This window comes from Oncorhynchus keta, chromosome 33 (genome assembly GCF_023373465.1).
Source record: "Oncorhynchus keta strain PuntledgeMale-10-30-2019 chromosome 33, Oket_V2, whole genome shotgun sequence".
NCBI lineage: Eukaryota > Metazoa > Chordata > Actinopteri > Salmoniformes > Salmonidae > Oncorhynchus > Oncorhynchus keta.
Window position 1 is genome coordinate 2,132,575 of NC_068453.1, and position 19,749 is coordinate 2,152,323.

Sequence of the window (19,749 nt, forward strand, 5' to 3'; positions counted from 1 at the left end):
TCTACTACCTATAGAAATTGGAGCTTGTCAGCTCTACAGATTGGCGTACCTATAGAAAGTAGAGCTGGTCAGCTCTACAGATTGGCGTACCTATAGAAATTGGAGCTTGTCAGCTCTACAGATTGGCGTACCTATAGAAAGTAGAGCTCGTCAGCTCTACAGATTGGCGTACCTATAGAAAGTAGAGCTAGTCAGCTCTCTACAGATTGGCGTACCTATAGAAAGTAGAGCTAGTCAGCTCTCTACAGATTGGTGTACCTATAGAAAGTAGAGCTAGTCAGCTCTCTACAGATTGGTGTACCTATAGCAAGTAGAGCTAGTCAGCTGTACAGATTGGTGTACCTATAGAAAGTAGAGCTAGTCAGCTCTACAGAGTGGCGTACCTATAGAAAGTAGAACTAGTCAGCTCTACAGATTGGCATACCTATAGAAAGTAGAGCTAGTCAGCTCTACAGATTGGCATACCTATAGAAAGTAGAGCTAGTCAGCTCTACAGATTGGTGTACCTATAGAAAGTGGAGCTAGTCAGCTCTACAGAGTGGCGTACCTATAGAAAGTAGAGCTAGTCAGCTTACAGAGTGGCGTACCTATAGAAAGTAGAACTAGTCAGCTCTACAGATTGGTGCTATAGAAAGTAGAGCTAGTCAGCTCTACAGATTGGCATACCTATAGAAAGTAGAGCTAGTCAGCTCTACAGATTGGGTACCTATAGAAAGTGGAGCTAGTCAGCTCTACAGAGTGGCGTACCTATAGAAAGTAGAGCTAGTCAGCTCTACAGAGTGGCGTACCTATAGAAAGTAGAGCTAGTCAGCTCTCTACAGATTGGCGTACCTATAGAAAGTAGAGCTAGTCAGCTCTCTACAGATTGGTGTACCTATAGAAAGTAGAGCTAGTCAGCTCTCTACAGATTGGTGTACCTATAGCAAGTAGAGCTAGTCAGCTGTACAGATTGGTGTACCCATAGCAAGTAGAGCTAGTCAGCTGTACAGATTGGTGTACCTATAGAAAGTGGAGCTAGTAATTTGACACTGGGGGGGGGGGTTGTTTATCAGGCCCGGGTTACCCCGGTGGGAGGAGTTTGAATTGGGTGAAAAGTGACTGCCCCCCGGGCTTGAGCCAGGTACCCCGCTATGGCCAATGGCAAAGTCGGCTCAAAACAAAAGTGATTAATAATTAAGCACATGGAGTGATGCGTAGGATTATGTGATTTGTTTTCTTACTGCTTTATCAAAATTAAAACTAGTTCATTTTCTGGCAAAGAGATGTATGTTTCTGGACGATGCACCATGCTGCCTTGTTGACAACATGACCGAGCTGCGCAGATTACTGTTAGATCTGAGAAGGGTGCTCTTCCCTCCCAGCTTTCGCCCGACGGTGTGACGGGCCGTTGCCCGGTTCAACCCGGGCCAGCGTAATAAAACTCCCTCAATGTAAAGAACCGTATAGTGCTGAACTGTTTCTGCGTTCAACTGCACTGTTGCCTATTAAAGTGAGACAAAAGTGATCTAAATCCAAAACACTTAACTAACCAAATGGAAGGTAAACAACACAATGATGCACAGCTTTGAGTAACATGAGACTATTTCAATGCAACAGTCAGTGAAAATAAATGGGTGGGATAGGATGTTTGAGAGCATTGCATTACAATATAAATATAGTCATTCTGCATACAGTACATTCTGCTGTCCGCAATACTGTCAACACACATTGCCAGGGATGTACTTTACCCTCAATTATGATGCAAACGCCTGCATGAATAAAAGCAAACTCATTCCCTGGCAGAGCTCTTACAATGAAACAATCTTTACCATAGTTCTTGTACATTTCTTTTCATGACCTGTCATATGATCTCCTCCAGATCGCTTTGCCTGTCCCAGTCAGGTGGTCGTTCCATTGGCAGCCCTGCTATGTCCTCAAACACTGGGGCGTAGGTGTGGAAACACACACACATGTTCAGGAGCTGCTCCCAGTGTTGAGGGGAATCTCCAGAGTCGGCCGTCCTAGTCCTGTACTGGGCCTGAGAGGGGGGCACAGGCAGGCTCTCCACTGGTTCTCTGGGGGTAGTGATCAGTGTCCGCTCCTGTAACAAGCCCTGGGCGCTTAGTAGAGCGAAGTCCCTGTCAAAGTCGACCTCTGAGCAGGTAAAGGAGCTGTGGGTGTTGCTGTCCATCCCTCTGGAAGGTCTGCCAGGCATGGGCCATTGAGCCAGCTGATGTAACTGAACACCCACAGGGCTGTTCAGCTTCCTCACCTCCTCCACAGAGAGACAGTGAGGAGGACCCCTCAGCCCTGGCACTACCAACCTCCCGGGGAAGCGCTGCTCTTCATCAGCTACCTGGCTCAGCGGCCCACTGGCCATACCACATCCTCCGTCTCTGGAGACTCTTTGGTCAGGGTGTGTCAGGGGCCTCTGCCACAGCTCCACTGGCCTCTCTCGGTCATCTGGATTTGGGGAATCTGGCATTTTCTTCTGACATCCCCTCAATCCTCCCCTCACTCCAGTCTCTGTCCTCTCCCAATCTGTGTTGTGGAGAGATCCAGTGAGCCTTAGAGAGCCAGTGTCAGATTGGAACACACTGTAGACACTGTCTATCTCGTAGTATTCCAGCTCCTCACTGTGTCCACCAGCCTCCACACCTGGCCTGGCTGTACTGTAGCCGTCCTGGACAGCCTCCCTCAGTTTGTCCTCCCGGATCCCGTCAGGTGGCTTCCCTCTCACCGCAGGTACAGAACGAGTGGTCCTCGGGCCTTCAAAACAAAACGCTCCGTTGTCCGTCCCTTCCTCTCCACGTTGCGGTGAGCCACTTTCAGCCTGACGCTTCTGTGGCCGGTGGCAGCAGGCGTTAGCATTGCGTCTCCCCAGGCAGAGGAACACACCCAGGCCCAGGCAGAGGAGGAAGGAGGTGATGGGGAGAACCACGCCGATGACCCACAGAGGAGCGGAGGGGCCCCTGAGGGCCTCCTTATCAGAACACACTCCTGCTCCACCCTGGAAGTCCTCTGGTGGAGGGGAGGAGCAGAGCTCACAGGAGCCAGCCGTGAGGCAGATACAGGAGCTGTTCCTAGTGCCAGCCGAGCCACCGCAGGCTGGAGCAGTGGGACAGGGCAGAGAGAGGCAAGGTAGTCTGGCGTTGGTGGGGACATCCTCAGGGCAAGTGGTGGAAACACAGGAGCCTGGATGTACCAGAGGAAATGCGTGTTACAGTATGGACAGGTAAGAGGAGGAGCCTATCTGTTAGATTTAATGTGTGTGTGTCAGTGACTCACATGAGGGAACACAGGAGCCTGGGGACTCACAGCTGGACTGAAGAAGGGTAGAACTGGGCCAAACCTCCACTATCAGACTGTAGCCGCTGACTGGCAGGAAATGGCCATTGTATCGGACATACTCCACACAACCAGAGAACCCTACTGAGGGGAGACAGAGGAAACATACTTGCCTGATCCCAAAACATGCCCCTAACTGCTAACCCCCTAGGTAGCTGTGTAGATCTTTTTTAAACTGGATGTGAATCAATATGGTATGATTGCTCCACTTTGCCTTCAAAGAGGTCAAGTGTATTTTTGGGATGGGAGTTCATCACTTTATTTATTTTTGACAAGACAGATATAAGTAAAGATTGAGTGAAGCAGTGAAGGGCAGACAGTTGGCAGACCTGGGGCTTGAACCCCCCCCCATCGTTAAGGGGGAAACGAGTTCAGAGTCGGGAGCTTAGACTGCTACACCAGACACTCCAGCACAATAATGTACATTTTTGACCATATTGCAACACCTATCCAATCCACTCGGATCTATGAAACTACATAGGAGGTAGGATTTGGGATTGGCTGTACATCTTCACACTGCAGGTCATGACACATGAACACTTAATACCCTGAGAACACGATTACAGTAATACACTGTTAATGAATACACAGCTCAGCAGTATGTCATTGACTGACAAACTGAAAGGTATTCCGATCCGGGGTGAAGTCTAGGATTTCCCTTCCCATTTCTAACCATAACCATTAGTTGGGAAAATGCTAAACTGACCGAAGATCAGCATCTATGGGCAACTTCATCCTACACCATTTCTTCCAACCTGGGCGCTTGATTCTCGTGTCTCGGGGTGGTGGTGGACTTGCTCCAAGGACGATCTTCTCCACATTGACAGCACTTAGGTCCAGAGCTCCGTTATTGCTGGTGTTCGTGACTGTCTGGCCGTCCATCAGAAGGACAGTGCTCTGTCCAACTGTGGAAAGATGGAGGACATGCCAGTCCCCGTCTGCCATGCTGGTCTCTGAGGCAACCTAGCATGATGAATAATGATATTTAGGTTAAAGCACTGACAGCTAACACATATATTGAGAAAGAGGCCCATGCAGGAATTGAACCCCAACTCTGGTGTTGTCAGCAGCACCATGCTCCAACGCTGGTGGTTACCTCTGAGAGGACGTCTGACCTTCTGTCTCTGGAGACGTACAGAAGGTTTCCATCCATCACCTGAACGTGTCAACGGAAACTTGGTTTAGAATACGGACAGCTAAGAATTAACACTTTACTCCGGAAATGCAGACTCCAACAGTACATTTGGAAAGTATTCAGACCCCTTGACTTTTTACACATTTTGTTATGTTACAGCCTTATTCTAACATGGATTAAATAGTTTTTTCCCTCAATCTACACACAATACCCCACAATGACAAAGCAAAACGTTTTTTTTTTTAGAAATGTTTGCAATTTTATTAAACATAAACAAATACCTTATTTACGTATTTAGACTATTTTCTATGAGACTCAAAATTGAGCTCAGGTGCATCCTGTTTCCATTGATCATCCTTGATGTTTCTTCAACTTGATTGAAGTCCAGCTGTGGTCAATTCAATTGATTGGACATGATTTGGAAAGGCACACACCTGTCTATATAAGGCCCCCCATTTGACAGCGCATGTCAGAGCAAAAACCATAAGGTCAAAATAATTGTCTGTAGAGCTTCGAGACAGGAGGCACAGATCTGAGGAAGGGTACCAAAACATTTCTGCAGAATTGAAGGTCCCCAAGAACGCAGTGACCTCCATCATTCTTAAATGGAAGAAGTTTGGAAGCACCAAGGCTCTTCCTAGAGCTAGGCAAACTGAGCATTCGGGGGAGCAGAGCCTTTGTCAGGGAGGTGACCAAGAAGGTGACCGATGGTAACTCTGGCAGAGCTCCAGAGCTCCTCTGTGGAGATGGTTGTCCTTCTGGAAGGTTCTCCCATCTCTGCAGCACTCCACTAATTAGGCCTTTATGGTAGAGTAGCCAGACGGAAGCCACTCCTCAGTAAAATGCACATGACAGCCCGCTTGGAGTTTGCCAAAAGGCACCTAAAGGACTCTGACCTTGAGAAACAAGATTCTCTGCTCTGATGAAGCATTTTGGTGGCAGCATCATGCTGTGGGTGTGTATTTCAGTGGCAGGGACTGGGAGACTAGTCAGGATCGAGGGAAAGATAAATGTAGCAAAGTACAGAAAGATCCTTGATGAAAACCTGCTCTCTGACTGGGGAAAATAAAGTTGATGACCGACTATTAAGATTATCCTAACAACGGGACATTAAAAACTGTAACATCTTATGTTTCACTGAGACGTGGCTGAACGAAGAAACAGACAATATAGAGCTGACGGGATTTTCTATGGACTGGCAGAACCGAGATGCTACCTCGGGTAAGATGAGGGGTGGGGGTGTGTGTCTTTTTGTCAATAACAGCTGGTGTCCGATGTCTAATATTAAATAAGTCTCAAGGTATTGCTCGTCTGAGGTAAAGTACCTTATGATAAGCTGTAGACAACATTATCTACCAAGAGAGTTCTCATCTGTATTATTCGTAGCTGTCTTTTTACCACCACAAAGCGAAGCTGGCACTAAGACCACTCTCCCCCTCAATGTGAGCAAGACAAAGGAGCTGATCGTGGACTACAGGAAAAGGTGGGTGTAACAGGCCCTCGTTAATATCGACGGGGCTGTCGTGGAACGGGTCGAGAGTTTCAAGTTCCTTGATGTCTACATCACCAACGAACTATCATGGTCCAAACACACCAAGACAGTCATGAAGAGGGCACTACAAAACATTTTCCCCCTCAGGAGACTGAAAAGATTTGGCATGGGTACCAAAATCCTCACAAGGTTCTACGGCTAGGCATCGCAGTGCTAGCTGTGCCGCTAGAGACTCTGGGTTCGAGCCCAGGCACTGTCTCAGCCGGCCGCGTCCGGGAGGTCCATGGGGCGACGCACAATTGGCCTAGTGTCGTCCGGGGTTAGGGAAGGTTTGGCCGGTAGGGATATCCTTGTCTCATCGCGCACTAGCGACCCCTGTGGCGGGTCGCGCGCAGGGCGCGCTAACCAGGTCGCCAGATGCACGGTGTTTCCTCCGACACATTGGTGCGGCTGGCTTCCGGGTTGGATGCGCCCTGTGTTAAGAAGCAGTGCGGCTTGGTTGGGTTGTGTTTCGTAGGACGCATGGCTGTTTTCTCTGCTACCGCACGGCAAGCGGTACTGGAGCGCCAAGTCTAGGACCAAAAGGCTTCTCAACAGCTTCTACCCCCAAGCCATTAGACTGCCGAACAATTCATAAAAATCGCCACCGGACAATTTACATTGACACCCCCCCTCTTGTACACTGTTGCTACTCGCTGTTTGTACAGATTACCACAACTAGCCTGTACCCCTGCACATTGACTCAGTACCGGCGCCTCGTTATTGTGTTACTTTTTATTTTAGTCTACTTGGTAAATATTTTCTTCTTCTTGAACTGCACTTGGTTAAGGGCTTGTAAGTAAGCATTTCACGGTAAAGTCTACACTTGTTGTATTCCGCGCATGTGGCAAATAAAGTTTGATTTGATTCGGGGCGAAGGTTAAGCTTCCAACAGGACAACGACCGTAAGCACACAGTCAAGACAACGCAGGAAAGGCTTCGGGACAAGTCTCTGAATGTCCTTGAGTGGCCTGACCAGAGCCCGTACTTGAACCAGATCTAACATCTCTGGAGAGACCTGAAAATAGCTGTGCAGCGACGCTCCCCATCCAACCTGACAGAGCTTGAGAGGATCTGTAGAGTAGAATGGGAGACACTCCCAAATACAGGTGTGCCAAGCTTCTAGCGTTATACCCAAGAAGACTCGAGGTTGTAATCACTGCTTAAGGTGTTTCAACATAATACTGAGTAAAGGATCTGAATGCTTATGTAAATGTGATGTTTTTTTTGTTTTTTTTACAAATTTGCAGAAGTTTCTAAACAACAGTTTTTGCTTTGTCATTATGGGTATTGTGTGTAGATTGATGAGGGAAAAAACTATTTAATCAATTTTAGAATAAGGCTGTAACATAAAATGTGGAAAAAGTGAAGGGGTCTGAATACTTTCCGAATACAGTGTATAGGATTCATCCCAAATGGCACCCTATTGACTTTATAGTGCACTACTTTTGACCATGGCTCATAGTGCTCTGTCAAAAGTAGTGCACTACAGAATAGGGTGCCATTTGGAACCACAGATCACACAAAGAATGTAATTTAAGAAGCTCTCTCCTCCCCTCCATTGCAAACTCAATTGTCTGTGTCCTATAACTAAACTGTCTACAGTGGCAAGAAAAAGTATGTGAACCCTTTGGATTTACCTGGATTTCTGCATAAATTGGTCATCAAATTTGATCTGATCTTCATCTAAGTCACAACAATAGACACACGGTGTGCTTAAACTAACAACACAGATATTGTATTTTTCTTGTCTATTTTGAATACATCATATAAACATTCACAGTGTAGGTTGTAAAAAGTATGTGAACCCCTAGGCTAATGACCTCCAAAAGCTTATTGGAGTCAGGAGTCAGCTAACCTGGAGTCCAACCAATGAGACGAGATTGGAGATGTTGGATAGCGCTGCCTTGCCCTATAAAAAAACACTCACAAAATTTGAGTTTGCTATTCACAAGAAGCATTGCCTGATGTGAACCATGCCTCGAACAAAAGAGATCTCAGAAGACTTAAGATGAAGACTTTTTGAGTTGCATAAAGCTGGACAGGGTTACAAAAGTATCTCTAATAGCCTTGATATTCATCAGTTCATGGTAAGACAAATTGCCTATAAATTGAGAAAGTTCAGCACTGTTGCTACTTTCCCTAGGAGTGGCCATCCTGCAAAGATGACTGCAAGAGCACAGCACAGAATGCTCAATGAACTTAAGAATCCTAGAGTGTCAGCTAAAGACTTACAGAAATCTCTGGAACACGCTAACATCTCTGTTGACGTGTCAACGATACGTAAAACACTCAACAAGAATGGTGTTCATGGGAGGACACCACGGAAGAAGCCACTGCTGTCCAAAAAAACATTGCTGCGAGTCTGAAGTTTGCAAAAGAGCACCTGGATGTTCCACAGCGCTACTGGCAAAATATTCTGTAGACTACAGACACTACAGTTTAGTTGTTTGGAAGGAACATGCAACACTATGTGTGGAGAAAAAAAGGCACAGCACACCAACATCAAAACCTCATCCCAACTGGAAAGTATGGTGGAGGGAGCATCGTGGTTTGGGGCTGTTTTGCTGCTTCAGGGCCTGGACAGCTTGCTATCATTGAGGGAAAAATAAATTCCCGAGTTTATCAAGACATTTTACAGGAGATGGTTAAGCTATCTGTCCGCCAATTGAAGCTCAACAGAAGTTGGGTGACGCAACAGGACGACGATCCAAAACACAGAAGTAAATCAACAACAGAATGGCCTCAACAGAAGAAAATATGCCTTCTGGAGTGGCCCAGTCAGAGTCCTGACCTCAACCCGATTGAGATACTGTGGCATGATCTCAAGAGAGCAGTTCTGAACTGAAACAGTTTTGTAAAGAGAAATGGCCCAAAATTCCTCCTGACCGTTGTGCAGGTCTGATCCGCAACTACAGAAAACGTTTGGATCAGGTTATTACTGCCAAAGGAGGGTCAACCAGTTATTGAATCCAAGGGTTCACATACTTTTCCCACCCTGCACTGTGAATGTTTACACGGTGTGTTCAATAATGACATGAAAACATATCATTTTTGTGTGTTATTTATTTAAGTAGACTGTGTTTATCTATTGTTGTGACCTAGATGAAGATCAGATGAAATCCAGGTATTTCCAAAGGGTTCACATACTTTTTCTTGCCCCTGCACATTCAAATCCTCTGAACACACACCGGTGTTAACATTATCGGTATTTCACTGAGAAATATCTCTAATCTCACATGAAAGTATCTCATGTGCGGCAGGTAGCCTAGTGGTCAGACCATTGGACTAGTAACCGAACGGTTGCGAGATCGAATCCCCCAGCTGACAAGGTAAAAAAATCTGTCGTTCTGCCGCTGAAGAAGGCAGTTAATCCACTAGGCCGTCATTGAAAATAAGAATTTGTTCTTAACTGACTTGCCGTGTTAAATAAAGGTAAAAAATATAATAATAAATGTGCAGCTCACCCTGAGCTCAAAGTGTCCTTTCCTTCCCAAAACGAACAGCAACACTGCGTCTCTCTCCACAGTCTTCACCTTGACTTCTATCTCAGAGAGATCTCTGCTGGTCTCTGTCTGTCCTCTGTCTTCGTCCAGCAGGTCTCTCAGCTGCTGCTCTCTCCTGTAGCTCTCTCTGACCACATATTCTATGTAGCCGCTACTGCCCAGCCGTAACACATGCTCCTCTGAAATCTCTGTCCGAAATAAAATACTTAGTCAGTGGAGCTGCGAGTCATTGAACAGGTTGGTCACACCATGAACAGAAGCACAGTCAGGTTTAGTGGTACTGTCGTACCAGGAAGGCTGGGGATTAATTTGGTTTTTAATTCAGTCAATTCAGGGAGTAAATTGTGTAAATTGCCCATTGTATTTGATAAATGTTTTCTTGAATTGAAAGCGGCATTGTCCCCATGTGTGTAGGCCAGTACCTGTGTTACAGGTGGTTCCAGTGTAGTGGTGTGTACACTGACAGATGTAGTGAGACCAGAGGTCCTGGCACACTCCTCCGTTCAGACACGGACCACTGAGACACGGAGACACTGCTGCTCGAGGACACCTAGTGACCATACCATCCATTGGTTATACTGTATGTTAACTGTCAATAGGACTATACCATCTATCTGTTGTACTGTATGGATTCCCTCATCTGACTTAAGATTTTTACAACAACAGGTGGCTCCTCTTCAGCTACGACAACTGTTACATCCCACCATTTTAGGCTAAATCCTGAATGGCACCCTTTTACCTATATAGTACACTTATTTTGGTCCCACAGAGGATGTAAAAATCTGAGCTCATACCTCTCCAAGAAGTTGTAGGCCGCCAGAGCTTTGGTAAGCCCTAAAGGTATACCATTTACTTTCATGTTTCTCACACAGCCAACAAAGTCATGAGTCTGGACTTGACCAGGACGCAGCAGAACAGACTCAATAGATCTGACTCCCCCAAACGTCATGTTACTGCCGCCAACGTCCAGGGTCCTGGGAGGGACAGCAGGGACCAAGAACACAATGTTGTAAGTGAGAATGAATAAAACACATTGATATGACATTAAATTAAACACAACCCACATAAACTCTGCAAAAATAGAAACGTCCCTTTTTCAGGACCCTCTCTTTCAAAGATCATTCTTAAAAATCCAAATAACTTCACAGATCTTCATTGTAAAGGGTTTAAACACTGTTTCCCATGCTTGTTCAATGAAAATGCACCTTAACGAACGGTCGTTAAGACACTAACAGCTTACAGACAGTAGGACATTAAGGTCACAGTTATGAAAACTTAGGACACTAAAGCTACTGACTCTGAAAAACACCAAAAGAAAGATGCCCAGGAGTCCCTGCTCATCTGTGTGAATGTGCCTTAGGCATGCTGCAAGAAGGCATGAGGACTTCAGATGTGGCTAGGGCAATAAATTGAAATGTCCGTACAGTGAGACGCCTAAGACAGCTCTACAGGGAGACAGGACGGACAGCTGATCGTCTTCGCAGTGGCAGACCACGTGTAACAGCACCTGCACAGGATAGGTACATCTGAACATCACACCTGCCGGACAGGTACAGGATGGCAACAACAACTGCCCGAGTTACACCAGGAACGCACAATCCCTCCATCAGTGCTCAGACTGTCCGCAATAGGCTGAGAGAGGCTGGACTGAGGGCTTGTAGGCCTGTTTTAAGGCAGGTCCTCACCAGACATCACCAGCAACAACGTCGCCTATGGGCACAAACCCACCGTCGCTGGACCAGACAGGACTGGCAAAAAGTGCTCTTCACTGACGAGTTGTGGTTTTGTCTAATTTATTTTTATTTTTATTTTACCTTTATTTAACTAGGCAAGTCAGTTAAGAACAAATTCTTATTTTCAATGACGGCCTAGGAACAGTGGGTTAACTGCCTGTTCAGGGGCAGAACGACAAGCTAACCAGGGGTGATGATCAGATTTGCGTTTATCGTCAAAGGAATGAGCATTACACAGAGGCCTGTACTCTGGAGCGGGATCGATTTGGAGGTGGAGGGTCCGTCATGGTCTGGGGCGGTATGTTCACAGCATCATCGGACTGAGCTTGTTGTCAATCTCAACGCTGTGCGTTACAGGGAAGACATCCTCCTCCCTCATGTGGTACCCTTCATACAGGCTCATCCTGACATGAACCTCCAGCATGACAATACCACCAGCCATACTGCTTGTTCTGTGTGTGATTTCCTGCAAGACAGGAATATCAGTGTTCTGCCATGGTCAGCGAAGAGCCCGAATCTCAATCCCATTGAGCATGTCTGGGACCTGTTGGATCAGAGGGTGAGGGCTAGGGAGGTGGGTTTAATATCTCACAGTAAGAACTGGCAAATCTGGTGCAGTCCATGAGGTGGAGATGCACTGCAGTACTTAATGCAGCTGGTGGCCACACCAGATACTGACTGTTACTTTTGATTTTGACCCCCTCTTTGTTCAGGGACACATTATTCAATTCCTATTAGTCACATGTCTGTGGAACTTGTTCAGTTTATGTCTCAGTTGTTGAATCTTGTTATGTTCATACAAATATTTACACAATGTTAAGTTTGCTGAAAATAAACGCAGTTTACATTGAGAGGACGCTTCTTTTTTAAAGTTTATAATGTAATAATGAGTAGACGAGTACCTTTTGGAGCCAATGCCATTACTTTGAGAGAGACAAAATCCAGTAGCCTTCACATCAGGACAGTGGTCCACTTGTAGAGAGCCTATCTGTAAGATGAAAACAAAAATAAGTGTGTGCGTGCATATGTGTGTGTGTGTTTATGTCTGCATGTACCATGTGTGTTTATGTCTGCATGTACTATTAACGTGTGTGTGTGTGCGTGTGTGGGCCGCGCACACGCATGCTCTTGGGACTCACATTTCCTATCCTCCTGACGGTGATGCTGTGAAAGCGTCCATCAGCCACCTGCCTTTCCGTCTGCAGACGGACAGCTCCAGAGCCCAGGTCGTATGAGAGACGGACCCTCCCCTTCACAACCTCCAGTGCCAGGTACTCTACACTGCCCGAGCCTGATACCATGGTCAAGGACCATAAAGGAACATTTATTTTTGTTGGTGTTACCCTCAAGAATTTTACAACAATACAACGTTATCAAACACAGAGTTTTTAAATGCAGTGTTTCACTGTGTAGTTTTTACACAGTGAAAAATAAGTCAAACCAATCCATCTACCTGCAGGGTTATACAGCAGCAGGCTGTTCTGCTGTAACGTGGCCAGCTCCAGGGAGATGAAGTTACTCCTGGGATCTAGAGGAGGAAACTCCATATAGGACAACTCCTCAAAGCCAAAGCTGTCCTCTTCGCAGTGGATGCCACTCACACCTGAGGGAGAAGACAAAGGCAAATCTAGAACTAACAAGAATCCTGAAAATCATTGTGAGAGGAGGATCAGGACTGAAATTTTGTAGGGATTCAAAGAAATCCTTTCAGCATTCTGATGACACATTTTAAGGACTGAGCACCCATTCAGTAGCCTCGCAAGCCGCCTGATCTCACGAGTTTACATTACTGGTTCGCTACACAGTGTAGCACAACAATTAAGTCAAGTGCATGTATGTTGGTGTGACAAGCGTTTACAGCTAGGTTTAATGCCAGGTCGACATAATAACCACAAATACAATCATATGAGTGACTTAACCAATGTGCTGCCCAGCCAGGACAAGAAGTGTGTACGTTAATAGCTTGTATAATTTCTCACCAAAAGGGCAATGACATGTGTATCCTGTCAGACCATTGGTGCAGTTGCCTTGGAAACAAGGTGCTGATGCGCAGTGGTTAACGGAATGCTCACAAAAGTCTCCTGAAAAGAACAATGGGTCAAAGAGTTAACACTCCAAATCCTCTCCCTGTCTCTGTTTTCAGACAAATGTCAAAAATAATTCTGTACAGTATTTGTAATTTCTACAGTACTGTTTGTGTGTAAAGCCATTGTAGAATGCCGGTGTTCATCTGACATCTTAGTGTTGTGATAACAATTTGTCTATTAGTAGGGTTGATCTGAGAATTGGAACCTCCAATTCTCAACCCTCAGTTTTAACATGAATTTGCCGTGACTGGAGTACATGCATTATAGAGTCAATGTTGAGATTCAGGTTCAATATGACTTACCCTCATATCCAGGACTACAGTCACAGTGAACCCCATCCTCCGTGTTCAGGCACGTCCCTCCATGTTGACAGTGGACCCCCAGGCAAACATCCAGGTCAGCTGAGCAGTACAGGCCAGGGAAGCCCCTCCTACAGTGGCAACGGAACCCTCCTGGGTTATTAACACACACGCTCTGTTTCTCGCAGGGTCTCTCGTCACACTCATCCACATCTAATTCACACAGTGGGCCGGCGAAGCCCGCTGAACACAAACAATTAAAGATCTCATTCTGCGGCGACACAAAGATGACCGACGGGCTCTCCAGGACGAACACCTCTGGGCCGATGTGGACATTTTTGTTGCAGGTGGCGCCGTTCAGACAGGGGTTGACGAGGCAGGGGTCGCTGGTGATGTAGGACAGAGTGATGTTGCTCTGAGCCTCCAGGAGTTTCTGGTGGGCAGCAGAGATACTGCTGGCGACCTCTCCATTCAGGTACTGACCGTTGTAACTCTTCACCGCAGCCAGGAGCAGGACTTTATCACCTGTAGGCTTAATCCCAAACATGTGAGTCTTGGAGGCCTGCAGGTTGAACAGGCTGTCTAGGGCTTTGACAAACTTCAAATAATTGAGAGACAAGAAGTCTTCGACCGAGGTGGACGCCACATAGAACAGTATACAGCTGTCCATGGAAGCGTTGGTGAAGCCTTTGTAGTTCACGTAGATACTGTTGTTAACGGGAGGGTGGAGGTGGTCGGTGGCCTCAATTGTGATGTTGTACGTAGCTTCTCCCTGGTATGGGGAAGACCAGATATCGCAGGTGCCGTCAGGGATTGTGAACATGTTAAGAGGTCCGTTTCTGATGCTGCAGTTAAACGTGTCCACCACATCCTGGTCCTCGGGTCTGACGTCGCCGATGAAGCCGCCGGGGAAGGCACTGCCATAGTACTTCACCTCGATGTAGACGTTCCTCGGGACCGATGGGTTATCGTTCTCATCCTCGACTCTGACATTAAACATCGTGGTGGAGGACAGCGGAGGAGTCCCTGCGTCACTGATTACCACCGACAGATGAAACACAGAGTTGACCTCCCGGTCCAGAGGTCTGGAGGTGGAAAGGACTCCATCAGAAGTTAGGGTGAAGCTCCTCCCTGAGGCAGGCTGGACGATCCAGTAGGAGAATGGCCCCTGGTTGGGAGGTAGATCAGCATCAGAGGTGTTGAGCCTGGCCACTATGGTACCAGCAGGCTGGTTCTCCTTCACCTGTCCATGTACGTTGACTAATGTGGGGGCGTTGTCATTAACGTCAGTAATGGTCACCACAATTTGAGCAGTCCCAGTGGCTGGCGGAGAACCCTGGTCTGTGGCTGTCACAGTCAGGTTGTATAGGGGCCACAGTTCTCTGTCCAGGGGGGCACTGACAGACACAAGTCCACTGACAGGGTCTACAAAGAAGGATGAGTTGACATTTCCATCCGGGATGCTATAGGAGAAGCGACTCCACTCTGGGACAGAGTCCTGGTCCAGGGCAACCACTCTGATAACAGAATTCCCCACAAGGCTGTCCTCCCTGATCTCCGCACTGTAGAGCCCCGAGGAGAACTCTGGTGGGTCGTTAGTGTCCACTATATTGATGTGGACCAAGGCTTCGTCCACGTCTAACCCTGTGATGACGCCTCGGTTCTTAGCTAGGATTCTCAGGGTGACATGGCTGTAGCCCTGCTTCCTCAGATCAGCGGTGATGTAGATCTCTCCGCTCTGTTCATCTACGTCGAAGCCTGTCCATCGGCTTTGTCCAATGAGCAGGTAGAAGACCAGTCCGTCCAGGCCTTCGTCAGAGTCAGTGGCGGTTACCTTGCCAACTCTAGTTCCAATAGATACATTCTCGGAGACAGACAGGTTGAACTTGTGCTGCAGGAACGCTGGGCTGAACTCGTTGACTCCTGAGACTTGGATATTAACGTGCGCGATGCTGAATGAATGGCGGTTTTCTGCGTCTGAGGCCTTGACAGTTATTTCGAAGGACCGCTTGAGCTCAAAGTCAAAGATATCCAGAGTGGTGACAGTGCCGTTCCTGGAGTCGATGGCAAACTGACCAGAGTGTCCACTGGCCATCAGTGAGTAGGTGATATCTGCATTGGCGCTTGAGTCTGCATCGGTAGCACCGACCTGGAGGACCGGTGTCCCAACCGCAGAGTTCTCCAGCACTGAGGCTGTGTACTGTGACAATGTGAAGACCGGAGGGTTGTCATTCACGTCACTGACATTCACGGTCATGATTACCGTCCCAGTCTTAGAGATCCAGCCTCCATCTTTGGCGGTGATCTGAATACGATAAACTCCTTGTTTCTCATAGTCCAGCCTTTCGACTAGGGTAATCAACCCTGACCTCTGTCCTAAAGAGAACGGTGAATATTTGTTTCCTGACGTTATAGAATATGAGAGCACACCATTGACACCATCGTCTCCGTCTTCGGCCTGGACTTTCCCAATGACTGACCCCACTAGCAGATCCTCAGGGACGGAGAAGGTAACATACATCTCTGAAAACTGCGGAGAAAACTGATTCTCTCCTGTAACCTCAAATTGAACAGCAGCCTGTGATGAGAGAGGAGGGAACCCCTGGTCCTTTGCTGTAACTATGAGCATCAACAGTGAGTTAATGCTTTGCCTCAATGTCCTATTAAGCATCAGTCTCCCATCGTCCATGTTTATTACAAAAAAATCTGATGCGTTACCTCCGGCGAGACTGTATTCTATAGTAGTGTTGCTTTTGCTGCGATTGGAGTCCCGGTCCACGGCTGTTAGCCGCACCACCTCGGTTCCCATGGTGATGTTAAAGGGGATGGACAGGAGAGGCGGGAAAGGCAGGAAGCTGGGAGGGAAGTGGTTATACTGAACAACGGTTACAATGACCATGGAGTTACTGTGTGAACGAACATTGCCACAGTCAGAGGCTACAACCGTAATACTAAAGCTCAGAGAGGCAGACTGATGTAGTAAAGATATGGGTTGCTTGGTGAGAATATCCCCAGTAGACGCATTGACCCAGAAGTGCTCACTGGGAGGGTCGATCAGATACACAATCTGACTGTTTTGTCCCAGGTCAGCATCCATAGCGAGAACTCGCATAACAAATACTTCCTGGGCCCTGGTCTCAGTGACAGTAGTGGTGTAGACCTGTTTAGTAAAGACAGGTTTGTTGTCATTAACATCGGTTACGTCTATTGTCACGTCTGTACTAATGGTCCAAGCTGAGTCGTTGGCATTGACTTTCATCACATAATGGTCCTGGGTCTCCCTGTCCAGGGACAGCAACACTGTTATACACCCACTAGTCTTATCAATACTGAAGGGAAGAACGTCATCCCTCTGGTCAATTATGGAATACGTCATCACAGCATTGGCACCGATGTCGTCATCTGTTGAGACGATCTGTAAAATGGTGTGTCCGATAGGAGAATCCTCAGTTACCTCAGTGAAGAAGATCTGTGTAAACCGAGGTGCGTGGTCGTTTGTGTCCACAACCACCACTAGCATGACTGCAATGTCTTTATAGAAACTGTTGTTTTTGTCTGCCGCTACGATGGTTAAATTGTACTCAGGTATTTCTTCGCGGTCTAAACTCGTTGTTGTGCTCAGCATGCCATTTTCTGAGTCGATAGTAAAAACATGGTCAATGTTGTTCCACTCTAAAATGCTGTACTGCACCTTTCCATAACTCCCAGAGTCCGCATCGATGGCGAGCACGTCACACACCCACGTCGCTGGAGAGTTCTCCAGTACCTCACACCTATATTCACGCTGAGTGAATTGCGGTGCGTTATCGTTCACATCAGTGACATTCACGTGAATCTCTGCATAAGAAGAGAACGGTGGGGAGCCTGCATCTCTGGCCTCCACCAGCAGTAGAAACTCTTTGTTGGTCTCATAGTCCAGAGGGTGGTGGATGGTCAACTGGCCAGTGGCTTGGTGGAGGCGGAACAGGTGGTCGGAGTCTCCAGACGCCAGGTAGAAGGAGACTGGACCTGCTCTGGATGTCCCGGCTGAGACCAGAGCTACCAAGGTTCCCTCTGGGTCCTCTTCAGAGAGAGATGGTCTGAGAACATCTACACCAACTGTGGGGAACTCTGACGCATTCTGGAATCTGGTAAGGAGAGAAAAAGAAGAAGAGGAAAATGCAGTTGGTGATGTGCTGGCTGGCAGGTCATCACCACAGTTAAAGAGCAACCCCCCCCCTTTATACAGACCTTCCCCACAACTCCCAAAGCAGACAAATACAGATTAGAACTTTGAACCTGATGGTAACAGTTGTTGTGTCAAATTTAGGATGGTCTCCCCCGTCTTCCACGTGCACGTTGATAGTGAAGTCGTTTGTCCCTGCGAGGGCACCAGTGGTGAAAATGGTTCCCCTGTGTGGGCTGATGAAGAACTGGCCAGTGTTCTGCCCGTATAAGAAGAAGTGAAGCTGTGCATTGATCCCTGAGTCCCCATCCACTGCTCTCACCGCACACACAACAGACCCTGCAGAACACGGGCACAAACAGCATTGAAACAAATCATAAACACATTGTACACCTATCATAATCGCATTAATAAAGGGCATTTGTAATAATATGATTTACTTCGTTTTCCTTGTTTATCTATGATATCTAAAATGGCTGCTGTTACTAAACCCCCTCACCCGGAGCAGATCCAGCCGGCATGTTAGCCACATAGGGGCTGTGGAGGAACTGAGGCCAGTGGTCGTTGACATCCGCAACCAGGACAGACACCTGTACAGAGCTGGACAGCTGCTGTGTGGGGTGTGTGTCCCTGGCCACCACAGTCAGTCTGTAGATTGCCACCGCCTCCCTGTCCAGCACGCCAGTGGTCAACAGCTCCCCAGACGTGTCCTCAATAGAGAAGGGTCCATCGGCACTCTCTATGGAGTACCTGGAATATAGGTAACCATCACATTACAGCAGTGAATCAAACAGGATCTGACCATATATTCTTTCTCAACTCCAGTGATGAGGATCCACAGGACTTCAGTCAAGGGAAAACTGTACCTTATTTGTCCATTGACACCTTCATCCGCATCATAGGCAGTGACCATGGCAAACACTGTGCCTGCAGGGCTATCCTCATAGACAATGGTGGTGTAGACCTCCTCACTAAACACTGGCCGGTTGTCATTCATATCGTCCACTACAACATGGACTGTCACAGTCCCTGTCAGAGGCGGCAAACCTGAAGAGAACAAACAAAAGAACAATATCAACAGCAACAAAAAGATAAATAGCCTGCAGGTATTATGCTTTATTACTTGCTATAAGCATGTATGATTTTTTATTTTATTATTATTTTATTATTTTGTGATGTCTCGACAAACATAAAATAACATCTTATTCCATATTCATTACTGCTCAGAGATAGCTCAGCTAAATCCTACATCACACACAAATCACTGCAGCCGGATTTCACAATGTGATATTATACAGTGTACAATTTAGGTACAGCTCTCATGTGTATACATTATACTTGTAAAGCAGAAAAAACTGAGTTCTGATATTTCTTAAAGGAACAACATGTTTTTGTCATACGGAAGCAGAGATCCTGATCACCTGAGTCGACAGCCATGATGTCTAACTTGTAGAGAGATGTCACCTCCCTGTCCAGGCTCTGTAGTATGTGAAAGGTGCCGTTTGGCGACAGAGAGAAGAGACCCTCCCAGTCTCTATCTATGAAGTACCTCATCTGGCTGTTCACCCCTAGATCATCATCCCTAGCTGACACCTGGTCACATTTGGGGAGGGAGGGGGGTTAAGATATTACTGAAAGGCAACAGGTATAATATATTACTAATGTATTGTATTCAACTCATGATACTACAGTATGTCATGTGGCAATTGTTCAACAGACTCAAAATGGCTAATAATAACTCAATCATCATTATGAGATTACACTAAATGACAAATCTTACAATGCATTATGGCCACATCAAAATGATATTGGTAACATGATGTGATTGTCTCCTGTCATAACATCAATCATAGCCTCTCGTGACAGACATATCGAGGAGCTGGCCAATGCATGATGGAAGATTTGGTTCTGTGTTCTGAGACGAGCTGCCACATCATCTGTTTGTTCATATGAAGCTGGAGGGTAA

General features: G+C 46.8%; 1 protein-coding gene across 37 annotated transcripts in view; it reads right to left on the reverse strand.

Annotated features, from left to right (window-relative positions):
* LOC118366032 (protocadherin Fat 4) overlaps positions 1-19,749 on the reverse strand; it is a 37,923-nt gene that overhangs the window by 620 nt on the left and 17,554 nt on the right. For 6 of the 37 annotated variants that reach the window (XM_052491663.1, XM_052491673.1, XM_052491667.1 and 3 more), the window contains exons 7-22: positions 19,205-19,376; positions 18,650-18,830; positions 18,283-18,533; positions 17,897-18,122; positions 13,622-17,745; positions 13,212-13,313; positions 12,686-12,835; positions 12,372-12,523; positions 12,135-12,220; positions 10,294-10,473; positions 9,922-10,049; positions 9,461-9,687; positions 4,424-4,483; positions 4,083-4,290; positions 3,268-3,411; positions 789-3,174 (exon numbers count right to left, since the gene is read on the reverse strand). In XM_052491663.1, coding sequence (XP_052347623.1) covers positions 1,841-3,174; positions 3,268-3,411; positions 4,083-4,290; positions 4,424-4,483; positions 9,461-9,687; positions 9,922-10,049; positions 10,294-10,473; positions 12,135-12,220; positions 12,372-12,523; positions 12,686-12,835; positions 13,212-13,313; positions 13,622-17,745; positions 17,897-18,122; positions 18,283-18,533; positions 18,650-18,830; positions 19,205-19,376 — 7,725 coding nt within the window. In that variant the 3' untranslated portion in view covers positions 789-1,840. The other 31 variants (XM_052491669.1, XM_052491666.1, XM_052491677.1 and 28 more) reach the window with 26 other exon arrangements.